This window comes from Aythya ferina, assembly GCF_964211825.1.
Source record: "Aythya ferina genome assembly, chromosome: 2".
NCBI lineage: Eukaryota > Metazoa > Chordata > Aves > Anseriformes > Anatidae > Aythya > Aythya ferina.
The window spans coordinates 60,616,678-60,643,510 of record NC_140297.1 but is presented as its reverse complement, the minus strand read 5'-3'; the positions used below and the strand labels follow the sequence as shown (position 1 = coordinate 60,643,510).

At 43.7% G+C, this 26,833-nt stretch overlaps 1 protein-coding gene across 3 annotated transcripts in view; it reads right to left on the bottom strand.

The window, feature by feature from the left end:
- ITGA9 (integrin subunit alpha 9) overlaps positions 1–19,651 on the bottom strand; it is a 220,574-nt gene extending 200,923 nt beyond the window's left edge. For 2 of the 3 annotated variants that reach the window (XM_084508396.1, XM_084508398.1), the window contains exons 1-4: positions 19,376–19,651; positions 11,750–11,877; positions 10,627–10,733; positions 3,625–3,748 (exon numbers count right to left, since the gene is read on the bottom strand). In XM_084508396.1, coding sequence (XP_084364522.1) covers positions 3,625–3,748; positions 10,627–10,733; positions 11,750–11,877; positions 19,376–19,530 — 514 coding nt within the window. In that variant the 5' untranslated portion in view covers positions 19,531–19,651. The remainder of the gene's footprint in view (positions 1–3,624; positions 3,749–10,626; positions 10,734–11,749; positions 11,878–19,375) is intronic. The other variant, XM_084508397.1, reaches the window with a different exon arrangement.
- Positions 19,652–26,833: the final 7,182 nt, after the last annotated feature.

Here is a 26,833-nt window from a genome sequence, read left to right as displayed (position 1 = left end):
ATGACACCTGCCACTCATACCACCATCCATCCATCCACCCATCAATGCACTGAAACCATAAGCCATCAGGAAACTGTGCAGATACTGCATGAGCTTACAGTTTTTGCACACCTGAACAGCAACATTTGCATGAGGTTTAGATATTACATGCAGTGGATTAGGTGGTTTCCACATATCTGCAGGCAATAACTGCTGTCATGAAAGGATCCTTTGTTTTTACACTTCTTTATTGTTCTTTCATCTGTCCACAGACCACTGCACACCCTCATTTATGCAGACCACAAGCCACTAAATTAACTGCTGCAGCAACAGCTGACAGCAAAACAATAAGATGAGGCTGAGCATGAAAGAGGTGGCTGCTTTTGTGACATTGAAAACATGCCAGAAATAATTGCTTAAACCTCCCTTTTTTTTTTTTTTTTTTTTTTTTTTTTTTTGTTAATCTTAGTTTATAAGAGAAGTAAGGCTGAGGAAGAAGTAATTGGTTAAAAGAAGACACAAAAAAGGATGAGCTATGATGTGTGATGACACTGAAGGCAAATGCTCCACAACCTCTTCTCTGACCAAACCTAAGTCTCTAAGCAAACTTCAATATCATAAAATAGCATGAGTTTCACTGTGCAATAAAATCCTTTACCATTTTCACAAATGAAAGCGAAATGGACAGTTACAATAAGCTACCATTTGCACTGAGAGCATCCTGTTTCCCATCTTCCTGTGTTCTACTATACTGGGAAAAAACAGTAGTAATTTTTCTGACCTAGCACTGTGGCATTGGTTTACACCACAAAGCCGGGATATTTTGATGCCTCCCAGAAAAACAAGTGTGGTCTGGACCCAGCACTTGCTCATCCCTTTGGAGGGCAGGCACGTGAGCATGTGCTGTTCCCCTTATTTCCTAACCACACAGTCCACCAGCTTCCCCGCCTCCATCACCAGCTCCTACCACAGAAGGCTAGGAAACCATCCCAGCTCTCCCTGTACAGCTGGGCTACCTCTCATGCTGGAAACGAACACTTCATTGCAAACTGAAGGTACTGGGGGGTGACCAGGCAGCTAGGAAAAAATAAACAAGTGAAAGCACCGCCTGGAAGAGCATGGCTCCATACCCCAGCTATACCTGAGAGGACAGCCAGCTCATATAAACCAGATTAGTTCCTACTCAGAAAGATGGCGTTTAACTATTAGGCTTTCTGCTGTTCTCATTAGCTCTCAATAGCTTCCAGACTTCTGTCAGCTGTTTCAGGGAAACTGGATAAGAGTAAGATGTATTGAGACCACTGTGTTGTTGCACCACTACCATTCAGTCAGGAAACTGAGATTTCCTTTTTTGTCTTTAATTATTAAGCCTGTTTTATGCAGATAGAAAACATACTGTGTGCATTAAGGACGTCCGTCCTGAGGTCAGATTCCTCTCCCTTTCTGGCACAAGACTTTTGTTACACAAGCTAATATCTGTCTTGAGCTTTGCGCACACAGACGTATGGCGACTGATGTGTGCTCAGCTGGCCTACATGCTTCACCAGCTGGCAAGCCACTTCTGTTTGTGAGCTGTACGGCCACATTAGCCTCTCACAAGGCTTATCACTTTAGGTTCACTAACTACAGGCTCTGGCTTTAGAGGCACTTGGGTTGCATTACTCACTGCATTTATTATTCCTATCAAACCTCCAGCTTCTTTCCCTCAGACTGTTTCTCTCAACCCGTAGCGTCAGTGGAGGAGAATTTCTTCTCCTCCTTCCAGAAAGCGAAGGAAAAAGCTTAAAAGGATTGTTGCAAGATGAGCAGATCACAGCCAACCTCAAACAATGCACCCGTCTGCATACCGTATCATGGCTATCACTCACGTTCAGGATCAGGCTTGCTTTATCAAAACCTAAAAGTTCCAGCAGCAAACAAACACAGCCATCCCTTGCGACACTTTGTGATTTCATGTCTGACAATGGCAGATGGGGGGGGGGGGGAGGAGAGAAATCAGTCCCAAAACTCCAATTTTCATTCTAGCATGCAGTGAAGCTAAGCCAACATTGTACTGCAACCAGCCCTGCCAATTTTCCACTGGCTGTTTTGCATACGCTAGGCCCACACGTTTCTATTTTCTAGCAATTCCTGGCAAATATCCTGTCAGATTAGCAGCCATTTTACTCTCAAGACATGACGCACAGAAAAACACCAGCAGTTTGTCTCCTCTAGAAACCACCTCCCTGCAACAGATTCAGACAAGCAGTTTTTAAAGCAAAAGCCGGAGTGATGACAAAGATTCAGAGGAAGCTCTGGCAGCATCTCCATACATGTGCATTGACCATCAAGGCCTGTATCAGACAATTTGCATTGTGTTAACTCACTGTGAAACCCAAACCTGGTTTTACTGACAGGAATGAAAGAAAAAGAACAAATACAATGGGACAGCACTCACAACAGGAAGGCTTACGTGATTCACTTGTATTCTGTCACAGATCAGCTGGGGTGGCTGGTTCAAGAGACTCAAAAACTCTCACGTTTCAAATTACAAATAATTTCAGGACTGGTTAAACATGCAATACACAAGTGTGTGCTGTTTCCAGACTGAAACATGCAATTAAGACAAAAATTGCATGGGTTTGCCATGAAAACAATAAATAAAATCAGAAGTCTTGCCCACATCAAACCATGCTACACCTTGTCTTCCAAACTCCCACGCTTCCTTAGGCTCCTACAGGCAAGAGGGGAATGCCAGGGACAAGAAGGAGAAACCCAAAAAGGTGTTTTCCCTGAGTGCCTCTCTGGGGGCTGAGAAACCTTAGGAGACACCCTGTCTTCTTCATAACAGGATACTTATGCCACTGGTTTAGTTAATTGCTTTTGGCTGAGATGATGCTGTCTTCTTAAGTGTTTAGGAGAGGAAACATGATACAAAGATTTCAAATGCACCAGAAAAATGGAAAATTAAGATGTTGACACTTGAGATTTACAGTAAAAACAACAGGAACAGTAGCCCATTGTTCAGGGTGGTGGGGCCCTCTTTCTTCATGCCCACCTAAATGAAGACCTTTGGAGGATCCAAACAGGGATCAAGACATCTTCCAGCATCTAAAACACAGCAGCAGTTATATTAAGCTGCTGCAGAAGTTCTCTGAAATAAGCAAAGTGTTAAGCAACACTTTTTCCTCTCTAATCCCCTAATAAATCACAACACAAAAATGAAAATATTTCCATGAGATGGGAAAATAGGTTCCCAATTACAGTATTTCCTATTTAGTCTGTTCTACAGCTACGCATGAGAGTCCAAGCTCAAATCAGTATCTACTTATTATTTATACAGAGGAAAGAGAACCATAGCCTCCAAACACAATTCACAAAGATATTATTTCTCAGGTAGTTAAATGAGACCTTGTATAAAAAGTCTCAGGATCTGTTCAATCATTGTGCTGTTCTCCCATCTTCACCCAAAACCCAACCTCCATCCCAGCTGTGCCTCAAGGCAGCAGTATGTTACAGAGGGGGGAAAAAAAAAAAAAAGGAAGAAAGAAAAACATCAGCAGTAAGGGTTATTGTGGATGGTTTTGCAAAAAAGGGAAAACAGCAGCCATAAGACATGAGATGGGAGATGGAAGTAAGCCCCACTCCCACCCCCCTGCCCCTTACCTTCATAGCAGGGCAAGAGCTTCCGCCCGTTGGGCTGCAGGTTGGGGGGAATGATGTTGCAGAAGCCATGGGGCAGGATGTACTCTGTCTCATAGTAGATGTTTTTCCAGCGGTGTGCACAAGCCTAAACAGATCATACCACATGCATTACTGACCCAGTCACAGGAGAGCCCTCCAACCAAGGCAAAGTATGCATAGTGCATGAACAGCACCTCTCAGTATCACCTTCCCCGCCACTGCCACGTCACCCACCCTTTTCACTCCACTCTTTCTAGTCACAGCATCTTCTCACTATTATCTTCTGTAGCTTAGGACATTGCCTTACTTGGTGACTCAGATCTCATCCTTTATAGAACAGCTTGAGTTGGAAGGGACCTTAAAGACCATCCAGTTCCAACCCTCTGACATGGGCAGGGACACCTCCCACCAGACCAGGTTGCCCAAGGTCCCATCCAGCCTGGCCTTGAACACCTCCAGGGCGGCATCCACAGCTTCTCTGAGCAACCTGTGCCAGTGGCCTCACCACCCTCTGAGTGAAAAACTTCCTTCTAACATCTAACCTAAATCTCCGCTCTTTTAGTTCAAAACCATTCCCCCTTATCCTATCATTATATGACTGAGCAAAAAGTTGCTCTCCATCTTTTTTATATGCCCCCTTTAAGCACTGAAAAGCTGCAATGAGGAAATCCTTCATATGTTCATGATGAGGAAAACAGCAGGTGTCACAACAAGTCATAGCTCACGCTGGAGACTTCAAGATCTTTCATTGTGTATTGACCCTTTGTACTGGGTCTGGCTGGGATGTTAACTTTCCCTGCAGCAGCCCATACAGTGCTGTGCGCTGCACTTGTAGCTAGAACAGCAGTGGTATTACACCAGTGTTGTGTCTACTGCTGAGCAGTGCTGGCACAGCATCAGGACTCTCTCTAACCCTCCTAGGGGGAGGGCAAAAGAGTGAGAAAAGAAACATCACCTGGGCAGCTGACCTAAACCAACCAAAGGGTTATTCCATACCATGTGGTGTCACACTCAGCAATAAAAGGTAGAAACAGGAAGAAGAGGGGAGGGGTGGGCTCTCATTGTGAAAATGTGGGTCCTCCTCCCGAACACCTCAACATGTGCGTTGAGGCCCTGCTTCAAGGACGTGGTCAAGCATTGCTCATTTGTGGGAAGCAGAGAGTAATTTCTTTCCTCTGCACTTCCACATAGCCTTTATTTGTTTGTTTTTGTTTTTTGTTTTTTGTTTTTTTTTCCTTTTTTCCCTTTTCCCCTCCCCCTTTTTTCCCCTTTAGTTGAATTGTTTAGTTAATAATAACCTTTCCTTAATAATAATTATTATTATTATTATTTTTCCCCTTTAATTAAATTATCCTTATCTCAGCCCATGAGTTGTTCTTTACTTCTTCCCCTCCTCATCTAAGGAGGGGGAGTGAGAGAGCAGTTGTGGTGTTTAGCTGCCTAGCGTGGTGAAACCACCACACCCTTATGGCCAGGGGACTAGAATTGATGCTAGGACTCAGAAGGTTACTAAAAGCATACTAGAACATTATCCCACCAGAGGATGCCTGTGCGAGTCAAAGGCTTGTCTTACTGGGAAAGGCAGCTTTGCTCGTGGTGACAGAAGAGCCAGATCTTGCTTACCAGTAATTAGTTTAAGTGAAGATGCCAGAGATTTTGTGGCAACAAGACTGGCAACATCAGTCAAGGTACAGACAAAGTGCAGAGATCAGGGTGCCTTCCCCTTTTAGTGGACAATAAGATCAACGAGGGCTAAACCAGCCTCACCAGGACACAGCACTCAGTACAACTGCCACACAAAGACATGCATGCCAGCAATATAGAGCCTGGTTCACACCTTCCCAGAACCTATTTGCTCCAAGTATTAACACTGCATTCCTGCCAGACAAATCACAAGTTATCCTGTGCACAAGGGTTACTCAGAATAAAAGGAAGTGAGATGTGAAAGAGCAAGGGCTTTAAACACATGCTGGGCCACATCTCCAGCTGGTCTAAGTCACTGAAGTCAGTGTAGGGGTATCAATTTGCTTTGTTTAAGGCTTGGTCCCATGTGCACAAAGCAGGCTCTCTGCTACAAATCACCTCCTCCGCATGCTTTCAACTCTTCCTGGAAACTTCACATCAGCCCTGCTATCTCAGAGGGACTGGGGACAGACCCCGCCATGATCTCCACATTTTACCCAATCCCCCCAGATGAGACATCCTCTCTCCTCCTTCCTCTTGGCTACCCACTTTCTTGCCTCAGCACCTTGCAGCCAAGCACATTGCCATTGGAAGCATCTCCAATGAAAGAAATCCATAAAGACTGCCACCCGTCACACAAAGGATGCTTATAACAGCACTTGGCTTGACAATGTACGTGAGCAGTCCTGTACAGAGCAGCCTCGGGGACTCAGTTCCTTGCTTTAAGGAAACTCATTTATGATTTTAATCCCCATGCACCCCTCATTCAAAATTCAAGAGCAACATCAAAAAAAAAAAAAAAAGATAAAAGAAAACAGCCCATGAAATCTTAATTCTCAGAGTAAACAGGAAAGAGCTTCTCTCCTGGCACATCTATACTGTGAGCACAAATAGATTAAGGCCTGGCCCTTCTAAAGACAGTACCATAAAGACACATACCATTAAAGTCAACCTCAACTCCGGATATTGACTCAAACGGAAAGAGACCCAGAGTATTTTTTAAAATTATGTAAAAACAAATAAAGGACCATGATATTGTAAATTCCCTGATATTTTACCTCTCAGAAACTGCCAGGGACTCACATAAATTTACCTACTAATCTCTCCCAAAGGAGCACAAATAATGGCATGTCAGGGTGAGCAGCAGCATTTCATCAGAAGCAGGAGGCTCTGCTCAGGAGCAAGAAGGAGTGAAGTACAGAGGCCAAAAAAGGTAGAGCAAAATTTAAGAGAAAGGGAGAGAGAAAGGGAGAGAGAAAGGGAGAGAGAAAGGGAGAGAGAAAGGGAGAGAGAAAGGGAGAGAGAAAGGGAGAGAGAAAGGGAGAGAGAAAGGGAGAGAGAAAGGGAGAGAGAAAGGGAGAGAGAAAGGGAGAGAGAAAGGGAGAGAGAAAGGGAGAGAGAAAGGGAGAGAGAAAGGGAGAGAGAAAGGGAGAGAGAAAGGGAGAGAGAAAGGGAGAGAGAAAGGGAGAGAGAAAGGGAGAGAGAAAGGGAGAGAGAAAGGGAGAGAGAAAGGGAGAGAGAAAGGGAGAGAGAAAGGGAGAGAGAAAGGGAGAGAGAAAGGGAGAGAGAAAGGGAGAGAGAAAGGGAGAGAGAAAGGGAGATGCAACTGCATTAAAAGTATGCTCAAAAAATCAATAAGAGGCTGGGAGCTCGGCTTATTAATTCTGGGCACACTTCCCTATTCTGTTTGTTATTTTTTTGTTTGCTTGATTGCTTTTGTGGGTATTTTTCTTTGTGTTATGTTGGGGAGGGAAGGGGGATTCATTTTTGTACTTTTTTGTTTTGTTTTCAAGAACAATCACTTTTCTGTACCTTCAGCATGGTGCATACTCAGGCACAATGCAATTTACCGCTGGCTGCCTGAATCTGCTGACAACCTGTGAGTAGATCTAAGGGATGAGCTCCACCTCAGTTATCTCAGGTGAGGCTTCCCCAGGCTCCCCACCACCACAGCAAAGCTTGTCTGCAGCTGCTTTTGGTTCTCCTGCCTTCCCAAAAGTGCATACTTGGATTATAATACATGATCCCTGGACTATTCAACATTGCTGTGTCAAGGCAATGCACCACCACTGTTTGCTACAGCCTTCCTTCTTCAGCATGTGACTGAAGAGATCTTGGGAATGGAGAGGAATTTCTTGAATTTGATGTGGAACAAGGGAGAAAGGATGCAAATCCTGAGGCAAAATAAAACCGTTCTGGGCCAAGCACACAGAGGTCTCTAGCAATTATAGAATCACAGAATTGGAAAATATCATCTAGTCCAACCATCCCCCTACTACCAACATCACCCATTAAACCATGTCCCTAAGCACCAGGTCCAACCTTTTCTTAAACACCCCCAGGGATGGTGATAGTAGACACTGCATCACCAGAAGACCATGAACAGCCCATTTCAGAACCACAGATGCTTTTCGCTTTCTTGTACATTGAGCACCAGCCATGGGCTTTGTACCAGAGGAAAAGCCCACGAGAGACCAAGACTTCACTTCAGAGGCTGACTCCTGAAGTCAGAATCCAAACCAAAGACTTGTTAAATGTACCACTGTCAGACCGCTTCTGGCTTGCTCTTCCCTAGGGAGGGCTTCAGCACTGTGATGGGTTTGCCCCCACATACACTTTTATCACTAAGCGTGCCAGTATGCTACTTAAAGTGAAAAATGGCAACACTTGCAGAGTAACGACAGATGTGGCAGGTATTTAGGAAGAGCAAGATTAAAGGATGTGGCTTACCTCCAAATCATAATGTACTGTCCCCAGCTCCTCTCCCAGTAAAAGAGAAAGAAGGAATTTTGCCATTTTAGTTGGGAAAGAGACTGGAATCTCAGCAGTATTACTGTAGCTCTTAAATTAATGCAAATAATAACTGATGGCATGCCTGAGGACAGGAAGCCACCAAACTGCAAACTCAGCTTATTTTTTAGATAATTTTACTTCTTCTTTTGTTTAAATCTTCATTATTAGATTTTTTCTATTCATTTCTTTACACAAGCATAAAACACTGGTTCTGTAATGTTCTGGCACATTATGGGCTCAAATAAAACCCACATTACCAAACACCAGCTAGGCCCCCCCACACACTCCTAACCTTACACTGAAGCTGGTACTTTCATCTGAAGGAGAGGAATCTGCCTTGTGGAAAACTGCTAAGACAGATTTAAGCCACTACACAGTTTCAAAGCAAAAGCAGAGATTTCTTCATACAATATACAGTGAAACTGTAGGAGTAATTGTTCTAACACATGACGTCAGGAGCACAAAGATTTCACATGGGTTTAAAAAGTGACTGCCCACATTTATGAAAATATATATAGAAAAATAATCCAGGGCAATTGAACACAAAACTACTTCACTTGATGCGAGCCCTTTGGGCAAGCACTCTCAAAACACTGCCTTCCTACCAGCTCCTGAGACGCTGGGCTAAGTAGCCTAATCTTTCCTTGAAGCAGCAAATAAACCCCTTTAAAAAATCTGTTTTGATACTTTCCACCATTTCTTACTACTCTGTTCTGATTTACTCAGCAGACATCCCCTTAAAACCTCCAGTGCCTTCAGCTGGGTCTTCCTGCTTCCAGCAATGAGCATGGAAATCGCCCCTTCAAGCTAAGCCCTCCCAGTCTGCCCACGTCCTTCACCCCTGCAGCCTTCCCTCTGCCAGTGAGCATCCAGACTTAGCCTTGGCAGTTAACTGGCTTTTTCACCAACTTCCCTTTCCTCTGCTGCTTTTGCTTAGGTGTCATCTCCCTAGACATCAGCTGCAACCTCTTCCCCTTTGAACTGAGATATATGAAATCATTATTCTTAAGATAATTGTCATTTTGACAAAAATGTTTCAGTGTTGCCTAACAAAGTATATGCACTAGCTTCTGAAAATGACAGAAGAGCTTGTCTAGCTCAGACCAATGACTAGAAAATTGTGAGGATCATGTGTCTTAGAATCATAGAATGGTTTGGGTTGGAAGGGACATTTAAAAATCATTTAGTTCCAATACCCGTGCCACGGGCAGGGACATCTTTCATCAGGTTGCTCAAAGCCACGTCCAACATGACCTTGAACACTTCCAACATGGAATAGTAGCAGGAAGTTGGGTTTTCTGGATCAGTGCATGTTACTCTTCACTCATGCAGGGTTCTTCTAAGCACATGTACTGGGTTATCCCTTGAAAATATGAATTGCTTACAGTATTCTGGTTGGAATGCCTGAATTTCATGCTCCCACTCCCCCATGGGAAGTCAGTGTGAAAGAATCTGGGGTTTTAAGTGTTTGGAATCTAAATACATATTAAGAAAAATGACTTTAAGTCAAGCAGCTTTCTCCACTTGGCTTAGTAAGTGGTTGGTGCAGAAGGTGTCACATGAAATCTCCTGTAGCTCATTTGTGACTGGTTGGCACCACTCACCAGGGCAATTCCCTACCTCACTGGAAAGATGCGGTCATACTGCAAGTTTTCAACTCCCAAATGTCAGTGTTTAGAAATAGATTGTTGTTAGGGTTACTCTGATATGAGCTTGAAATTTGCCTGCCACATATTATGCACAACATTTAGTTGCAATTTTTCTTATTTTGTTTAACAGTCCTGCAGGCAGGCTTCCAGGGTAGACAGAGCTCAACAGCGGATGCAAACACAGACAATTATTGATCATAATATATTTTTAAAATGCATGAATGTATTTGTCCAGCTCTTTTTATGATTCTTTCCCAGCACAGGAAGCATTGTTTTGCAGAGATAAATTCCACATCCTAAGGACCACATCTGCTCTCCTTGACCCTTTCTATTTCCATGGTAACCATATCAGAGACAACAAGGCCACCCACATGCAACTAATTCATCTCCACTCTCAATTCTTCCACCTCATTAATGGAAAATTCATATACATAAAGACAAAATATTGCCCCAAAGTCTCATCTTACATTTTTCATGGTGAGTTCTGACATGCAATACATATGCTCGTGGAAAATGAATGGATACATAAACACAGACAACCTACAAAAAGAACAAACCAACAGATACCTCACAGACAAAGTTCTATTTATTCCGTTCAGAGATTTAATCCCTCACATTTAGGAGGAAGCCCTTAGGTGACACAAGTCAGGTGTGATTGCTTTGAAGCCGTTCCTCTATAAATAAAACTTTCTGGCTTGGGTTCATTTTCCTTCCGCTTGAAGGAAGAGACTACAGAATTTGCTGCCTGTAAAGCTGGACTCAGTCAGTCACTACCAAACACATTAATCCTGACATGTTTAGCATTAGAGTCAGACAGCAGCAGTGATTTTAATGAGATCAAAGAAAAGAGTGGACTTACCAGCACACTTCCACCAGCCTTAGGCTGTCTAGCCAGGCTCACGCCCATCCATTCATCATCTCTGTCTTCTTTACAGGTCTTTCCACAGAGCATGCCCCGAGAATTGCCTACAGAAGAAGGGCAGCAAGGCAAGGAGACGTGAGTTTTAAACATCTACAAAGACACCCCATAGGAAAAGTGATTGTCCATCTAACATCTGCCTGTCAGTGCTTTTCTTTTCCCTTTCAACCTAAATATTACTTCTTATATGCGTTAGTCAGGGTGGTGCTCACCGTTACTAAGGCATCATCCATAGTAGAAGACAGACACTGTCCCAAACAGCCAGCAGCTATTAAAGTATATCCACAGCTTTACTTGAATAAACCATCCAATTGAAATAAATGGGAGAGATGTGGGATTGCTTGCAGAATGCAGTTAAAAAAAAGTTATCCTGCGAAATGAGATATGGGGCATTTAAAAAAAAATGGGGTCTAAATCTTTAGTCCTCTCAGGCAGTATTCATCAATCCGTGAAAGATGGTTTACACTATGGTAGCTGGACAAATCAAACTTGCCAAAATAGTGTTTAAATCCACGTACACTTCATAAAAAGAAATTCTATGTCACTCAAATGTGACAAGATTAATAAACCAATACTGACATAGGTTTTATTATAGACGGAGAAATCAATACTGTGAATCACATGACCAAGAAAGAGAAAATACATAAAGACTTCAATTTACTCCCTCAGAATCCAGCAGGTTTTAGATCAGAGCCTTACTTTGGGAATAGGCAGCCCATCTTCCCCTGATTCAGACAGTAGGTCAGAGAAATGAGTCAATCATGATCACGTGCAGTAGGGTACAAGCATGGCTCTCTCAGATAAACTTATTTCCTTTCACACATGAAGCAAAGGCAAGGAATCATTAGCTGCATTATGAGACAATCCACAGATTGCTGTGATGCTATTAACTCTGCACACCACACACCCATCACCCCACCACCTGGTCATCCCACACCCAGCTCCACCAGGAGAGGCATATGAATCCCTCTCAGGGACCCAGAGCCTCTTTGAAGCTGGCAGGAGGACTGCAAGTCATGTGGGGTCTTCTGGTCCCTCCTCTCAAAGCATCACTGATACCCACCTCGACCCATATCCAGCTCTGTGCATCTTCTGTCAGGATTGGTGTGGACTCGACATTTAAACACTGCTCCTGGGGACTGAACAGAGGTGCTGTATTTAGAGTCTGCCTTGGGAGCTCCAACCAAGACCCTGGAAACCAAACACAAAGTAACAAGTGATTAATTTCAAGCCAAAAGAAAAAAAAACAAAAAAAAAAAAACACAAACAACAGCAAGATTCGCATTGCCAGTGGTTCCTCAGCAAAAAGACTTTTTTCCAGCAACCTTGTAAAACGATGACTTTGATTCACAAGCTGAAAACAACACTGACAGTGAAAGCATTTTTCTCCAGTGAAGCCATGAATACTTTAATAAGTTAAATTTCCATTAGCAGTGTAGCACTTTTGAAGCAAGTCCTTTTCTCACCCCAGATAGCATTTAGGAGAGTATTAGGAAACACAACAGCAGCTGCATCTATTTTTCCTCAGTTTTAACTCTATCCCTATCAACCCAAAAATTCCACAAGAGCTAAAATACACCCATGAGATGAGGAAACCTGAACCTGCTTGTTTCCGGACAGCTTAAATTTAATAAGGCTACTTAGAAAGTTGAGGCACCCCCTTATCAGAAGATTTTATGTAATTACAGTTTTTAAAAGGGGGTGGGGGGATGACAACACAGGAACAATTCTCTTCCACAGTGCCTTGCCATCAGCCCTCATTATCATTAAGGCTGTGACAACTATACCTGGAGTAGTTGTCCCATGTGTGAGAACTAGTACCTTGGGAAGTTCCAACACACAGCTATGCTCATGGGGTTCCTAGATGTAGCCTTGAAAGACAATAAGCACTTTTAGCTAAGTGGATCATCCCACAAGTGACTGTTTAGCAACCTGGTAGTTTCTCATGCCTTCTTCTCATCAAAGGGACAACCTCCTCACCTGGCTGTGAACTTGGATGCAGGCACTTGAGGGTGAGGAAGGAGGTTAAGCAGGAGGAAGGCAGTGCCGGGGAGGACGGTGGGGAGCACCAAGCAGTTCAATATCAGTTCTGCAGATACCCTTGCACTGTGGGGCTGGGCAGAGCTTTTCTATCTAACAAAATCCATGATGAAGTTAAGCCCAGGGCTGGAACTGAGGGCAACCATCTCTAAAATACGGCCTCCAGTGTTTGTGTGCGTACATGTATGTGCTGCCTGTTGACCGAGGAGGCACCACTGTTGACCATGGGTGCTTGACCAAGGAGGTACCACTCTTGGTTTAGCTACTAAAAGGATAGAGAGCTACTGGTACAAAGTCTGCCCAGGCACACAGCCCACCCATGGCATGGATGGACAGCCCCAGAACGGAAGCTTTCCTGGTGTTAAAGGTTTTCCTTCTTTAAAGTTCCATTCCCAACCACCACCCATTGTCACCATTCAATACAGAGAGACCCAAGGCGCAATGCACGCACATGTCCAGTGCCAACCTGGGCCACCTGGATAAGCTGCCATCAGAAGCCTCTTCTATACCATATGCTTCCCCACACATCTCAAAACCACCCCACGGCACTTGGAAACACATTCACAAAATGAAAAGAAACCCTACATTTTCTCCCAAGTCTCATGAGCTGAGCAGTATCATTTGGAGAAGTTCAATGGGGCTGCTCTAGATAACGCACATCATGTTTGCACAAGTGAGAAGAATTAGTGGCTGAAATGCTTAAGTTCCTTAAGCCTACAAAGCCTGCACACATTGGGGACTGAACACAAAGGAGCCTGAAATAATAGCCCAACATGGAAATCCCACCAGCCAGGCAGCAGGCAGAAAATCCAATGCCAATCATCTCGTTTACACAGGCAATGAATGCACGTCATTCACTTATTGACATTCATGAGGTCCAACAAAAACAAACAAGGGGGCATATTACTAGCTTAAAGAGTTACTGGTTCGAATTGCAAATGGCAAGAAATGTTTCTATGACCTATTGTAACAATAAGGTAATGTGGGCTATGCTGACCTCCAGTTTAAATGAAGCTTTCCTCTAAACCAACAAAAGTAAATTTGATTCGGCAATTAGTGCAAAAGATACCTCAGACTGCAGAATGCCAGATGGAGACCTCTTCCGGTCTCTTTAAAAAGCTGAATGGGAAAAATCTGTAATTAATGATCTGAGTAGGCTGGAGGGGGAGGGGGAATTATATGACTCAGATTGTCTTGAGCGATACCTTTCAAAAACATTTGTCACATCTCCCCACGTGGACTGTGCACAAGGAAGGAGCCACTAAAACCAACTGGTGACATGTGCCAGAAGCAAATCTATTTTGGATTGTCCTGAATGGCCAGACATCCAAATTTGGTAGCTCGCCTACCTCATACACCATGTAATCTTAGGGTCTTGTTTCTTTAATTCGCTCTTACACTTCCTTCCCAGTGGCTGAAACCTCTGCAGGATTCCTGTTTCCTCTGGTGCGACCCCTGCTCGCCTGTGCCCAGGAAGAAGTCACCTTCAGGAAGATGGGAGGTCTTCCTGCTGGCTGCCATGCTTTTTGGCTGGTCAGGTTGGCATTTGTCACATACCACTTACTGTGGTTCTATTCAAAGACTTGAGGCTGGGATATTACCTTTGCCAAGAAAAGATTCCTTTACTCTTTCATCCGATTCTGTATGTGACTGCTTAAACTGTTGGAAGAAAATTGCCTATTTAACTGCCACAAGAGTCCCAGCAGGTCTTGACAGAAAACTCACTTTTCTGCTAGTGTGTTGGAGCTCACTGAGCAAAACAAATGTCTGTTTTGCATCTCCCCTACACATTAAAACACCTCTGAGGTCTTTGGAGACTTCTGTGAAACAATGCTGCAACCAGAGAAGGTGTTTTTCTCCGGTACCATACCAAAATAGAAATGCATTTCAAAACAAAGCCTCGGAGCCTCACACAGTCTTCTCATGCCTCAGCACTGTGCATTTTGGCCTGACCTAAACACACAGATACGTGAACAGCCCAGAGAATCACAACCCTTATTTTATTTCTCTCTCTCTTTTTTTTTTTTTTTTTTTTTTTTTTCCCCTATTACCAGGCAACCTTCCAACCATTTTAAAAAGCCCTAGGTTAAAATAGCCTAATTTTGTGGTACAGTTCTTCAGCGGTACTGTAGGACTACTTGGAGTATCAGCAAACAAGCACCAGCAGTCTTCCAGCCTTCTGCCAAAGGCTTATGATGTGATTATCCATGAGCATAAGCTCTCACCACAACCATAATGCATCGCAGGAAGCTCCTAGGGTGTTGTGGACAGCTGCAGGGAAACACCTCGATCAGGAAACCCCACCACAGGAAAGGGATCACTTCCCAGTGAAGACAACCAAAGGGCTGGGGCCATTTTAGGGTCACTTTTGCTTGACAGGCACAGAAATCTCTAAGAATTGGCTACATCCCGCTGGCTCTGTGAACCAAGTATTGGGATCTAAACTGATATGAGAAGCAGTAAGCAGAAAGGCTGTCACTTCTCTTCTTGCATTCGTACTCCCACAGCTGAGGACAAATGCCCTCATCTGTATGGAGACAACTGTGCAGCCAGAAACCATCGCATTGCAGAGGCCACATCAGCCAATATTAATGGATGACAAGGAGCTGTTCTGGCCTCAGGAAAATCCACACCTTCTTAAAATTACTTCCTGCTGAACAGTAACTATCACTTTGCTGGTGATTGACCCTCAGGACGTACAGATTTGGAAACTAAGTGCTGCATTTAGTGGAAACAGTGAAAGAAAGTGTCATGCTGCCCGACGGTGTGGAGGGATGCCAAGCACATTAAGCATCAGCCTGGAACATGCCAGGAGTGATTAGGCAATCACAGTTCAAGGACTGGAGAGAGTAGGTACCTCACCTTGCTGCAATGTTAAGTGGCAGGGGAAAAAAGTCTTTAAATATCCTCGCATACCGCAGCGGATTTCAAAAGCAGCACCAGAGGAAGGTGAAACCCATCCCAGCTGAGCTTCTCCCCATCAGAAAGGTCTTTGCCACTTGTTTAGCCCTCAAAATAAAATAACAGAGGTTCATCCAACGCATGCAGAGCAAGAAGCAGTACCGTTATTGGGGCAGTAGATGAACAACTTGTGAGCAACACCAGCAAGCCCAGATTCCCCACCTTCCTCCACACACCCTTGCTGCACCTACAGCATCTCTGCGTCATTGATGTAACACGGCATCGTTAGCACAACAGCCAGCCTCTGCTGGGTCAGTCTGCTCCTATGTCTTATTTTGGGCACAGGCAGGTGCACCATAAACTAATGACATCTATCCATCCACCAGCTTGAGATGCAAAACCACCTTCATGCTTCAGCAACAGTGCAATCTGGCGAAGTGCAGGGCCAAAGAAGCGAAGTGGCAGCACAACATCCAGCCTCATTCCTTACTGTAGTTCTCACAGCAGGATCCCATGCAGCTAAACTGACTCCCTTAGTTTTTAGTGCCGGATCATGTTGCCTGAAAGGATGAAGTTGTTACCCTGGGCTTGCTGAGAGATCAGGGGAGGTGTCAGTAAGGAGAAGACATAAGGAGGGGAAAGGAGAGACATAAAATAACATTATTAACAGAAGAATGATGAGGGATGTCACATCATTAACATCTTTTAATGGGGCAAAATCGACATTGTTTCTTCTTGAACCGTCTCCTTGAGAAAAGCAGAGAAAACTGCATTCTTGGTCGCTTTGCCAGGTCTTTACTCCAAGCTTCCAAATTATTTCCAGAGAACAGAAGCACTTCAGCCTGTCTGTGCTCCAAATGCAAGCAACCACCTGGATCCTTGCTCTGCTGGAAATGGCAGTGACGGGGAGCCGGGTAAGTCTTTCAAGATTTACGGTCATAAAACCCGCTCAAGGAAGGAAAACAGGACATTGTCAGAAAAACAATAACTTCAGCACATCTGTGATGACAAACCTTTCTTAACACAAAAACTGTGCGAAAACAACTCCTAAAAGGAAGCATCATTGCAATTAACTATTTCAGACATGTCAAAGGCACTGACTTTCATCACTATTGCAGTGGAGGCTGAATACCCCTTATAGTTTCTCTGTCTAGGTCTCTGTAGCAGTCTAACTATCTGTATTTATTTGACACAACACTTCAAACTAAATATTCCTCCTTTAGTTCCTCTGGCAAGAATATTTGGCTCACATAAATCTTCACAAATTATCAAACTCTGGGTTGGTTTACTGAAAACCTGCAGGTTTATGGCAGATAACATAGACAAACTCCTTGTGGTGTTGGAAAACAAGTGGTTGAAACACTGAACTTGAAGAGCTGGCAAATACAGATACCATTTTATTATGAAAAAAAATGAATTTATATAAAAAGCACATGGACAGACTGCTGAGAATAATACACTTCAGTGATCAAAAGTATGCTACGGGAATACTGGATCCTTGGGCAATAAAGATTAAGAAGCCTTGAGCTATCAGGACAACATTCTCCCGTGCTTAGGAGCGTGTTAACACACAAAATAGATTTAGACAGGCAGGAGACAGCCTTGGATAGGATCGATCACAATTCTGCACACTCACATAGTGCACAGCTCACCAGGCAAGCCATGTATGACTGAAATATCACAGTCCAAAATGAACTTAGGTTAACTTCCCACAACAGCATATAGGCCAAAGGGACATGAGAAACTGGAATCATAATGTTTCTTTGTGAAAAGCTATGAAGCTAAGACTGAAACTGACACACAAAAACAATAACCCTATGATTATTAATAGGAGCTGTATGCTACAATGGCATGAATAAAAAACATTTTTGCTACATATTCCATATAACAGCCTTCACCCTGTCAACAGCGTATCAGTTTGAAAGAAAAATACATCACCTGCTAACTTTACAAGCCAACTAAGGAAACAGCTATATAGCTTTGCACACAAAGGCTTCACACAGAAAAACCTGACAAATCCCAAAAATGCTATCAGTTCTACTAACCATTTCCCTCTGCACTCAGCCAATAAAACAGAGACTGTATCTCATGATTGAATAATCTGCAACATGTAATCTCTTTGAAATGGAAGTCAGAGGCTTTTATGCTCTGGAGTGATATCTGCAGGCAGAAGCAAGGTTCTGTCCAGTATGATTAGGATTTTAAAATAGTACTATACAACACTGCAAGCCTTTGTGCCCTACTCAGGGGACGAGGATATAGCTAAAGGCTCAGATGAAGGTTCAGTCCTTTGATGGTCTCAATGCCCAGAAAGATTGGCCAGATATTTTAAGCTCTCCAGAAGAAACATGTTAAACACTTAAAATTGATTTTACATCACAGTACAAAAATAAATAAATAAAAAATGCTTGCACTCAGAATAAGCCCATTCAGTTCAAGGCGACATCTCCACAAAACTGAAGAAGGCTGCACATACTTCTATGAGCAAAACTCTTTGCTGTCCCTTCACAGGTTGACAATCCTACCCTCACGATTTTTGACAGCCCTGTGCAGATGCTGACCATATAAAGCTGCTACTCACCCTTCCAGGTGCTAGGGCTAATGTTCTTTTTAGTTATTTAAGAATAGTTTGTGATGTTAGACACTTTATGGTTCTGGGTGCTCCATGAAAAAGCTCTGTTTTCAGAAAACAGGTGTGAAATAATTTGGGGCATCAGACTAACTACAGATGTCTGCCTTCAGAAGGGTGCCCTGGGCCGCTGGTCCAGCATCATTTCCAGGCAAAGCTGGATGTCACTGAGATTCTCCTCCCTGCTCACCCTCGCTTTCCAAAATGACACCAGCAGGTGCCACCTGAAGATAATCCATGTCACCATCCAGAAGGACGGGCACTAAGACAAGGGGCAACAAGCTGCATTGTTCTCTTTTCACCGGATCTTGCTCACCCTGTGGCCAGCCCCCCATGCTCCGTGTCGAATACAAGCCACTTTCAGCCTTTTCATCCTTTGTTGCTTCCTGCCCTGAGTTAAGCATCGCTGTGAACTGAGAGCTTTTCTTTCCGAGAGCTTTTCCTCCTGAAGCCTCCTGAGTCCTTAACAGTGAATACTCCGAGAAAGCCGCTGCGCAGAGAGGCAAAGCACACAACTACTTGTGAACTAAAGGGCATGAAAAAGAGTCATTTTGGACAAAGTGGCCGCCAGCATGAATACATTGATTTATCTATCACAGTGCGCTACAGTTCCAACACCAACAGCTGAGCAATTGGGCTGTATCTATGCGTGAGAGATAAAGGCGAGCTTTGTGGGCACGCACTGGCAGCGGCGGCTCCTGCCCGTGGAAGGCCACCAGACGACACCAGCTAGGTCCAGCTAAGAGAAAAAATCTCTTTTAATTCTAACAAAGAGCCTCTGACCCAGATGAGGGATAGAGAGACCACACTCCGGGGCTCTTTTCAACCAAGAGGACCAACGAGAAGCTTGCCAGTGTGGGTAACTTGGAGGGGAAGAGGACAAACTTCCTATCCTTACCCAAAAAATCAAAGTTACGTGCCCGTTCCCCCGTGCCTCGCCACAGCAGCGGGCACACACCAGCTCTCCCACCGCTACCCCTCCACGACCGGCACTGTCACCGCGAAAAACACTGCTAAAACCCATTTTTTCCCCCCTTTTCCCCCCATTTAAGGCGGCACGACGGCTGCTCGCACCGCCTTTCCCCCCGGGGCCGGGTGTCCGGCGGGTCCCCCACTCACCACCGGGTGCTGTCGTGGTAGTGCTGCAGCACCGAGTACCCGAAGAAGGACCCGTTGGGGCCCTGGAAGACCACCGGGAGCCGCAGGTCCACGTTGTAGCAGCGAGCCAGGGCGGCCGCCAGCAGCGCCGCCAGCACCCGCCACCCCGCCGCCATCCTGCGAGCCCCAGCACCGCCGCCTTCTCCTCCTCCTCCTTTTTCTTTTTCTCCTCCTCCTCCTCCTCTTCTTCTTGCTCCTCCCGGGTTCAGGTCTGAGCCCGGCTCGGCTTCGCCCCGAGCCGCCAACCCCCGGCGGGACTGGGCGCCCCGCTCCGCCCCGCACCGCCCCGCGCCGCCGCCGCGGTGCCCCCTGGCGGCGGTTTCCTTCTAACACCTAACCTAAATCTGCCCTCTTTTAGTGTAAAACCATTCCCCTTGTTCTGTCGTCTACCCGAGTGAACAGTCCTCCTCCTTTTTACAAGACCCCTTTAAGTACTGAAAGCCTGCCATGAGGTCACCGCAGAGCCTTCTCTTCTGTAGGCTGGACAGCCCCAGCTCTCTCAGGCTCTCTTCGTAGGAGAGGTGATCCAGCCCTCAAGCAGCAACATTCACGGCTAAACAAAGGCTGAAAGTAATTGTGCTAATATTTTAAAAGGTAGACTGTCTGGGAGCAAAACTAATCGGTCAAACTTGCAATAAAAGGTGAGCAAGAGCCAAGGCAAGAAGGCAGTCACCTCCAGTGGGCAAGAGAAATGTCACACGTCCTCCTGCATGAGGAGGGGAAGGGAGTTACAGGATAAAACTCTCAGACCTTAGAGCCCACACGTTTATTATTAAGAAAAAAAAAAAAAAAAAAAAAAAAAAAAGGCAGTTTTTGTGCTTGGGGTTGTTGTGAAGGTGTCTTTACGTTGATCTTTAGGATGAACACCAGGAGCTCAGAGAAGTGCGACCACAGAGATAAGTGGCAGCTTTATTTGTTGCTGTTAGCCCTTGTTTTGGCTACTTCATTCCATTCATTCCACATACTCTTCTCATCCAGGAGCAGGGTCACTGGGAGAAGCACAGTAGATCCCAGGAAATGCAACGGCAGAGGGGCCAGGAGCTCCAAAAAGACAGGAACTGCTGCTTCTGGCAAGCAACTGGAAACACACAGACACATGCTCAGCATTTCTTGCACTGGCACAAGCCGGGTGTGCCTGGCACCTTAGGTTTCTCAGGAAACTTGCTGCAGATGACAACAGTGAACCCTAATGCAGGATGCTGGATGTCAGGGCTGTTGGAGAGTTGCTGTGGGAATGCTCTTGAAGGTAAAGTCATCTTTCAGTACAGGAAGCTCACAGGGAAAGTTTAACATCTCCTGTGAAGGGATTGAGCTGAGTGTGGGCTTGTGCTGAGGGTGCATGTTCAGCAAGAAGGTAATTTTGTGGTAAGCTGTTTCATGATATTGACTTGGCTCTTTCAAAAGCGTAGCTTGTTCCTGCAGGGGAACATCCTCAGATAAAAGCCATCTCCGGACTGTAGGTTAGCATTGACCTTGAGCATCATCTGCAAGTGCCCTGGGGCTGTGCTTGTATACATACGTGTTGCTGTTTGAAAACTGCCCTTTTTGATGTTGAATGTGATGCCAGAAAGTGGATGTGAGCATAGGAATATTCCGGGGACGAGTTAAGTAGAGTGGCAGCAATTACAGAATTAGGTGGTGAAAAAAATCAACAGAGGAAGGGAGGCTTCCAGACATCCAGATGTTTGATACTTGCTACATAAAGCTTAGCAGAGTACTTATTTAAAGCCCTTGCTCAAGATGACTCATGGAAAGGCTGGGGCATTTTGAGTCTTCAGTTTTGGGGGGTTAAAATTGCAAATGATGATGCAAGGACTTAGCAACACATTACCTTGAAAGGAAAGGTTGAACTAGTAAAAGTGACATGCTTCTGCCACAGACCTTGTCTGTCTGCAGATTACTGTAGCTCCACCACCACAAAGGTCTTCAGATCTGCTTCAAAAACAGGTTGAGCAAAGCAACATTGCACTGTTCCTTTATTACCCTTCTGTAAGCTTAAAGAGTGTGTTAATTAACCACACATAATCTATACACAGGCTCATACACATAAGTATGGCCAGGGTTATGCAGAAGTGAACAGTGAATGTTCTCCAGTATTAAATCTAAGTGGCACAGTGCTTAACACTAAATAAAAAGGAAAGGTCACTCATCAATACTTTCAGCCGTTGGTGTACGATCAAATTGAAAGAACCAATTTACTCATTACAGTGCCAAATTAAATCAACGTGGCATTTACGTTGTTTTAGCAAGGATATTTACAACATGTAATGAAAAGATTTTCACGGGAGTTCTCTAACTGTGCAATCAATATGGATAAAAGTAATCTGATTTAGCCAGAAAGTCAATATGCAGTGATTAAGCAAATTCCACAAATGGCACTCAATCCCATTAGCACTACCAAGCCAAATTCTCTGCACTTTGAGGCAAGAAAGTGATGGGGCTTTTCAATTAATTATCCAGGCACTGAATGATGCTAGACAGCTCTCTAATGAAGCTAAAGGAAATGCGAGCTGACACACTGGGGAGAAGGATGGGTTCATTCATCTCCAGAGGGATGAGAGAAGCAAAGTGGCTAGATGAGGTGAATGCAACACTTGTCTCTCACGTTGTACGTTGTAGAGCGCTCCCAGGAGGGCTTATTTCAACTAGCAGCGATACAATACGGAGGTGTGTGAGTCCATGAAAAACTTTAGCTCTCTATTCCTGGCAAGGAGGATTATCCAAGGACAGGCCAGGAACACTGTACTCCCATGCCCTTCCCCCCTCCTTTTTTTAATTTATTTTTATTTTTTGTTTTACTGCACATCCAAATACTAACGTAATCTCACAACATTTAATCCAATGGGAATTTTGGCAAGCAGAGCAGAAACAGAAAGTGCATGCTTAGGTCTTTGCAGTTTCAGCTGTTAAAATCCTGGCATGCACTGGAAGAAATGAAAGCAATGGGAAACATCTAACTGCAACTATAAGCATTATAATAATGTACTGTTAAATGAATATTATGCTAACAATAAGGACTGGGAACAAGGAATAGTGCACTAAATCGTATGCCAACCTTTTGTTAATGAACTATTCAAACTGGAATTAGCTGTGCCTGCATTTCTATATCCCTGTGTTCTCTCTGCTTCAATCTTGATGTTTGTATTGTCTGGGGAGGCTCCATACCTGCATCATAAGGGTAATTTGTAGTTTACACCATTCTATATTAATGAAGTACTTAACCGCAGTTTAACATTCTCTATTTTGGCAGCAGTCGGTCTCCAGATCAGGTTTTAAATTAGAAAAGTTATTTGTAAATTGGGGACCTACAGTGAAAAGCACCCTTGACAATACTTTTTAATTAATAACTTGAATTGCAGAGCTAAGAAACACACACACACACACACACACAGTAATGTTCTGACTACAGAAAGAGACAGAAAACAAATGTCTGCGTTGTTTACAGCATCACTGTGTACAAACTTGGTTCATTAATACAGCGTGTTAAGAGGCAGTTCCCCTCCTGCAGGCTTCTCCTCCCAAAATGCCACTTCTCACATTATTAATAGCTTCTGAAAAATACCTAATTTTGCTTCTGCAGTGAACATATTGAACTCAGTATCATTTTCATAATTTTGATGAATACCTTGTTTAACTTTATGACACTGCTTTTTGTTAGGCTAATCATTTGCTTTTCCTTGCATTTACACCAAAAAAGTGCTGCGGTGTCCTGGCAGTATTATTGTGCTTGAGGTTTTACTGTCTCCTTTAAGCTGGTCCACATGTATAACTCAGATGTGCTCCCACATGGGGAGGAGGAGAAGGGGAGCACATATGCCTGTGCTGCTACTTCTTCTCCCACCCTGGCACCATCACCAAGAATGCCCCAGCGGTGGGCAGGCATCCCACGAGCTTGTTAATATAAGGGCTGCTGCCTCCTCTCCCAGCTATTACCTATACATTTATGTCAGTGTGTGCTTAGTGAGGAGACTTCAAGTGAACTTGAAGTTAAAACTAAAGCTTTCCCATCACAGCTGTGAGACTTGCTGGTTCTTCACAGGCATTCTCTGTATTTTTCTGGCAAGTGCTCAGTACAAGGAGGTTGGTCACTGTGTTTGTAAATCAGGTCTTAAGGGTAATACTACAGTTTATTTTTAGCCACAGAGCTGTGTGATCTAATCCACCTTCAGACCCAGCTGTGATGAGCTAAGGAGACCAAACTTCTTCAGTCTTCCTGTGAAAGAGAGATTTTTCAGACATTTTTATAGCTCTTCTCGCGCATCAGGTCAGAAGAACCCTTTTCAATTTCTCTTTCAGTGTGGCTTTGTGAAAAATATTTATCATGGCTGTGTCTCCCATTGAACCAGAGAGAAGAGGACAGCCACCTTTTGTTACACCGTAAAAAGAAAAGGAAAGACTTTTCTTCTTTTCTCTTTTCAAGCCCCCGTCAGTGCTGAAGCAGTCAAAGAGGAGGATGCTACTTTGAAACATAAATACATAAATGGAGTAATTATGAAAAATCAGAAAAATACACTAACACATATCCATAAAATATGATAAATACCAAGTACATTTCATAAAGAGGGAATTCCCCACATTCACTTACCTACCAATGAATTAGGTAGGAACCTGCTGGATCAACGGGGACAGAGCTATGGGTTTTCAACACAACAGCAGTCATACTGTGAGAAGCTTTCTACTTTAATCTGTCAAGCAGTAAATCATTGTCAGCATCTAGATTTATCTGCAAATCTAGACTGCAATTGTCATGGTACAAACTGTATCTTCAAATGTTGTTCCCATTAAGTGAAGGAGATGTTTTCTTGTTTCTCTACTTGAGTAGAGTTTTCCAAGTAGATTTAGAATACAGAAAACTTTATCTGGGTTGAAGACAGAATCAGTACAAACCTTAGGTGATACAGAAGCTAATGATTCAATCAAAAATCTTCTTCTGATAATAATAACTAAAAGAATAGTGTATAAATCCAGAATTTTCAAAGCCCCATTTGCAAGAAATCAGTTTTCCCTTTTTAAATATTTAAGGATTTTCTTTTCTTAAACTGTACTATTTCAGCAGCAAACCCATTTATTTAGTGATCCAGACTCACCATTCTTCTATCCCCTTGAAAACTATGCATTAGCATTAGACTTAAACTCTTGCCCTGGCTTTCAGTAGTGGGGGTATATTTCAACATGATTTATGGTCAATTCATGCCCAAATGAGAATGCATCTTATAATGTAAAACATATTTCTAAAACATTTATCATATGCCGTATACCAGTAACGGAAGGAATTCCTCAGAGCCAAGTAAAAGAAAAAAATACACCAGGTAATTTTTTCCCCTTTCATAGAGTTTACTTTCTTTCTTTCATACATCTAGATTTCTGCATTTTCCTTCTCATGCAATAAACCTCTACTCAGGAGTCTCTATTCAGCTGTGCTACGTGCTTCATTAAGGACCTGCTTAAATATGAGTGCATGCTTATGCTTTATTGACTTCAGGTGAACCGAACAGCAGAACTGAAGCTAAGCATGTGCTTGGGTTGAACTGGGACTGGGACTAACTTACGGACACACTGCTAACAGCAAGTAGCGGTCAAGTTTTGCAGCTCTCATATTTTCCAACAGCCGTCATATATTTGTTTGGATGTGGTTAGAATTACAGCTGTGTTGTATGTATTCATATATTATATGTTTTAAAATGCATAGACACACGTGCTGTAAAACCATATACAGGTTTATTTTGAATTGCTTTTTGTTCATTACCATTGGTCTCACTAGCAGAATCATCACTGCATGCTTTTATTTCACACTGACACCAGCGATACTGTGTTCTCACTCACTCAGTTGATTGAACCTCATTTCCTCAGCTGAGGGATCAATGTGTCTAAAAGGTTTCACCACCATAATGAGAGGAGACACACTCGTGATTGCCAATGTACTGTAATGACATTCTCTTTGTGCTTGCTGTTTGTTTGTTGTTTTTTTTTTTTTTTTTCCTGATATTTATTTTAGAGTGGCTATAGGAGGAGCTGTAGACAGAAATCCTTAAATCCAAAAGTCAACCATGTGGCAGTATGCTCCAAAAGCACACGCCACACAACTCAAGACCCTACCGAAAAGAGCTGCCCCAGTCCTGCAGGGGACACAATGACAAAGTTGTCTTTCCTTCATCTCCACTGATGGATGGAGATGAAGGAGATCAGGACCACAGTGAGAAAAGAAAGAGGCTGTCAAGGTACAAGAGCCATGGTTAAGGAAAAGTGAAGCTCCACCAGAAAGCAATTCAGAGTGCCTGAAGCTGAGATTTCATTCTCTCTCACCCATGACTACAGAAAAACTCCAAAAATACTAAACCTCACTGCAACAAGGCTAGCCTTTGTCAGTACCTCCTAAATCACTGCATTGCAACCAAAAATGCAATGACTACCCTAAAACATACTTCCTGAGTATCCCTATACTTAAAAAGGTTGATATGCTCTTAATAGAATTCACTTGCCAGCATCATCCCAGTCTGGTCTGACTCAGTGCTTGTTGGCTAACCAGCCAGCTCTCACCCATGGCTGAATTTACAGCACAGACAAGAAGACGATGTTGGATCTATCAAACCAGTTGGAGAGAAAAAGCACTGTTAGCTTTCAAAAAGCATTGCCCCAGCCTATATCTTTTCCCTGTGATCTTCTTAATAACCTCTCGGGGATTATAAAGGAAGTGAATGGTGAAATTGTGACTTTTCACAAGAGATATTTTTCTTTTTTTCCCAAGAAGACTCATTCGTTACTTGCTAGTCCTGGGACTTCTGGGCAAAGTGCTAGGCTACCTAGAGCAATACCTCAAAGAGAAACAATAAATTAAATCCCCCCTACTGATTACCCTTCTTTGTCCAGCGCCAGGAGGGGATTAGACCTGCCACAAAAAAAAAAAAAAAAAAACAAAAAAAACCACAGTTTTTGCATCAGCCTCAAGCAGATACCCAAGAATTTGGGTATCTGAGACAGACACAATGGATTCTTATCACAGGTTTCTTAAACGCCATATCCCCAGTGGCTGTCTGCTCTGCAAACCAGTGACAGCTATTCCCCCTTCTCTGAAAGGATCCCCAGGACAATGGGGCAATTTCATAAAGAAAACAGACATGCCACAGCTCCACAGCAAAACATATAAATTGCAAATGAAAATCTGAAAACATCACCTCCAGTGCAAAAATCCCACCAATTTCAACCTGTGCGGTGTGTTAAGTGTGAAGCACAGCTGAAGCCCTACTGTTCCTGAAGACAGATAGAGCCATGGTGTAGTCCTAGGCTCAATTCAGCCAGTATTTCTGCAGTGCTGGCACAGAAGCTTGTTGAATTGTCGCTTTACAGGTAGCTAGCCAGCTAGCCCTTCCTACCACACTCAAAGGCCTAGCAATGACGATGAGCCCTACAAAACTAAGAGAA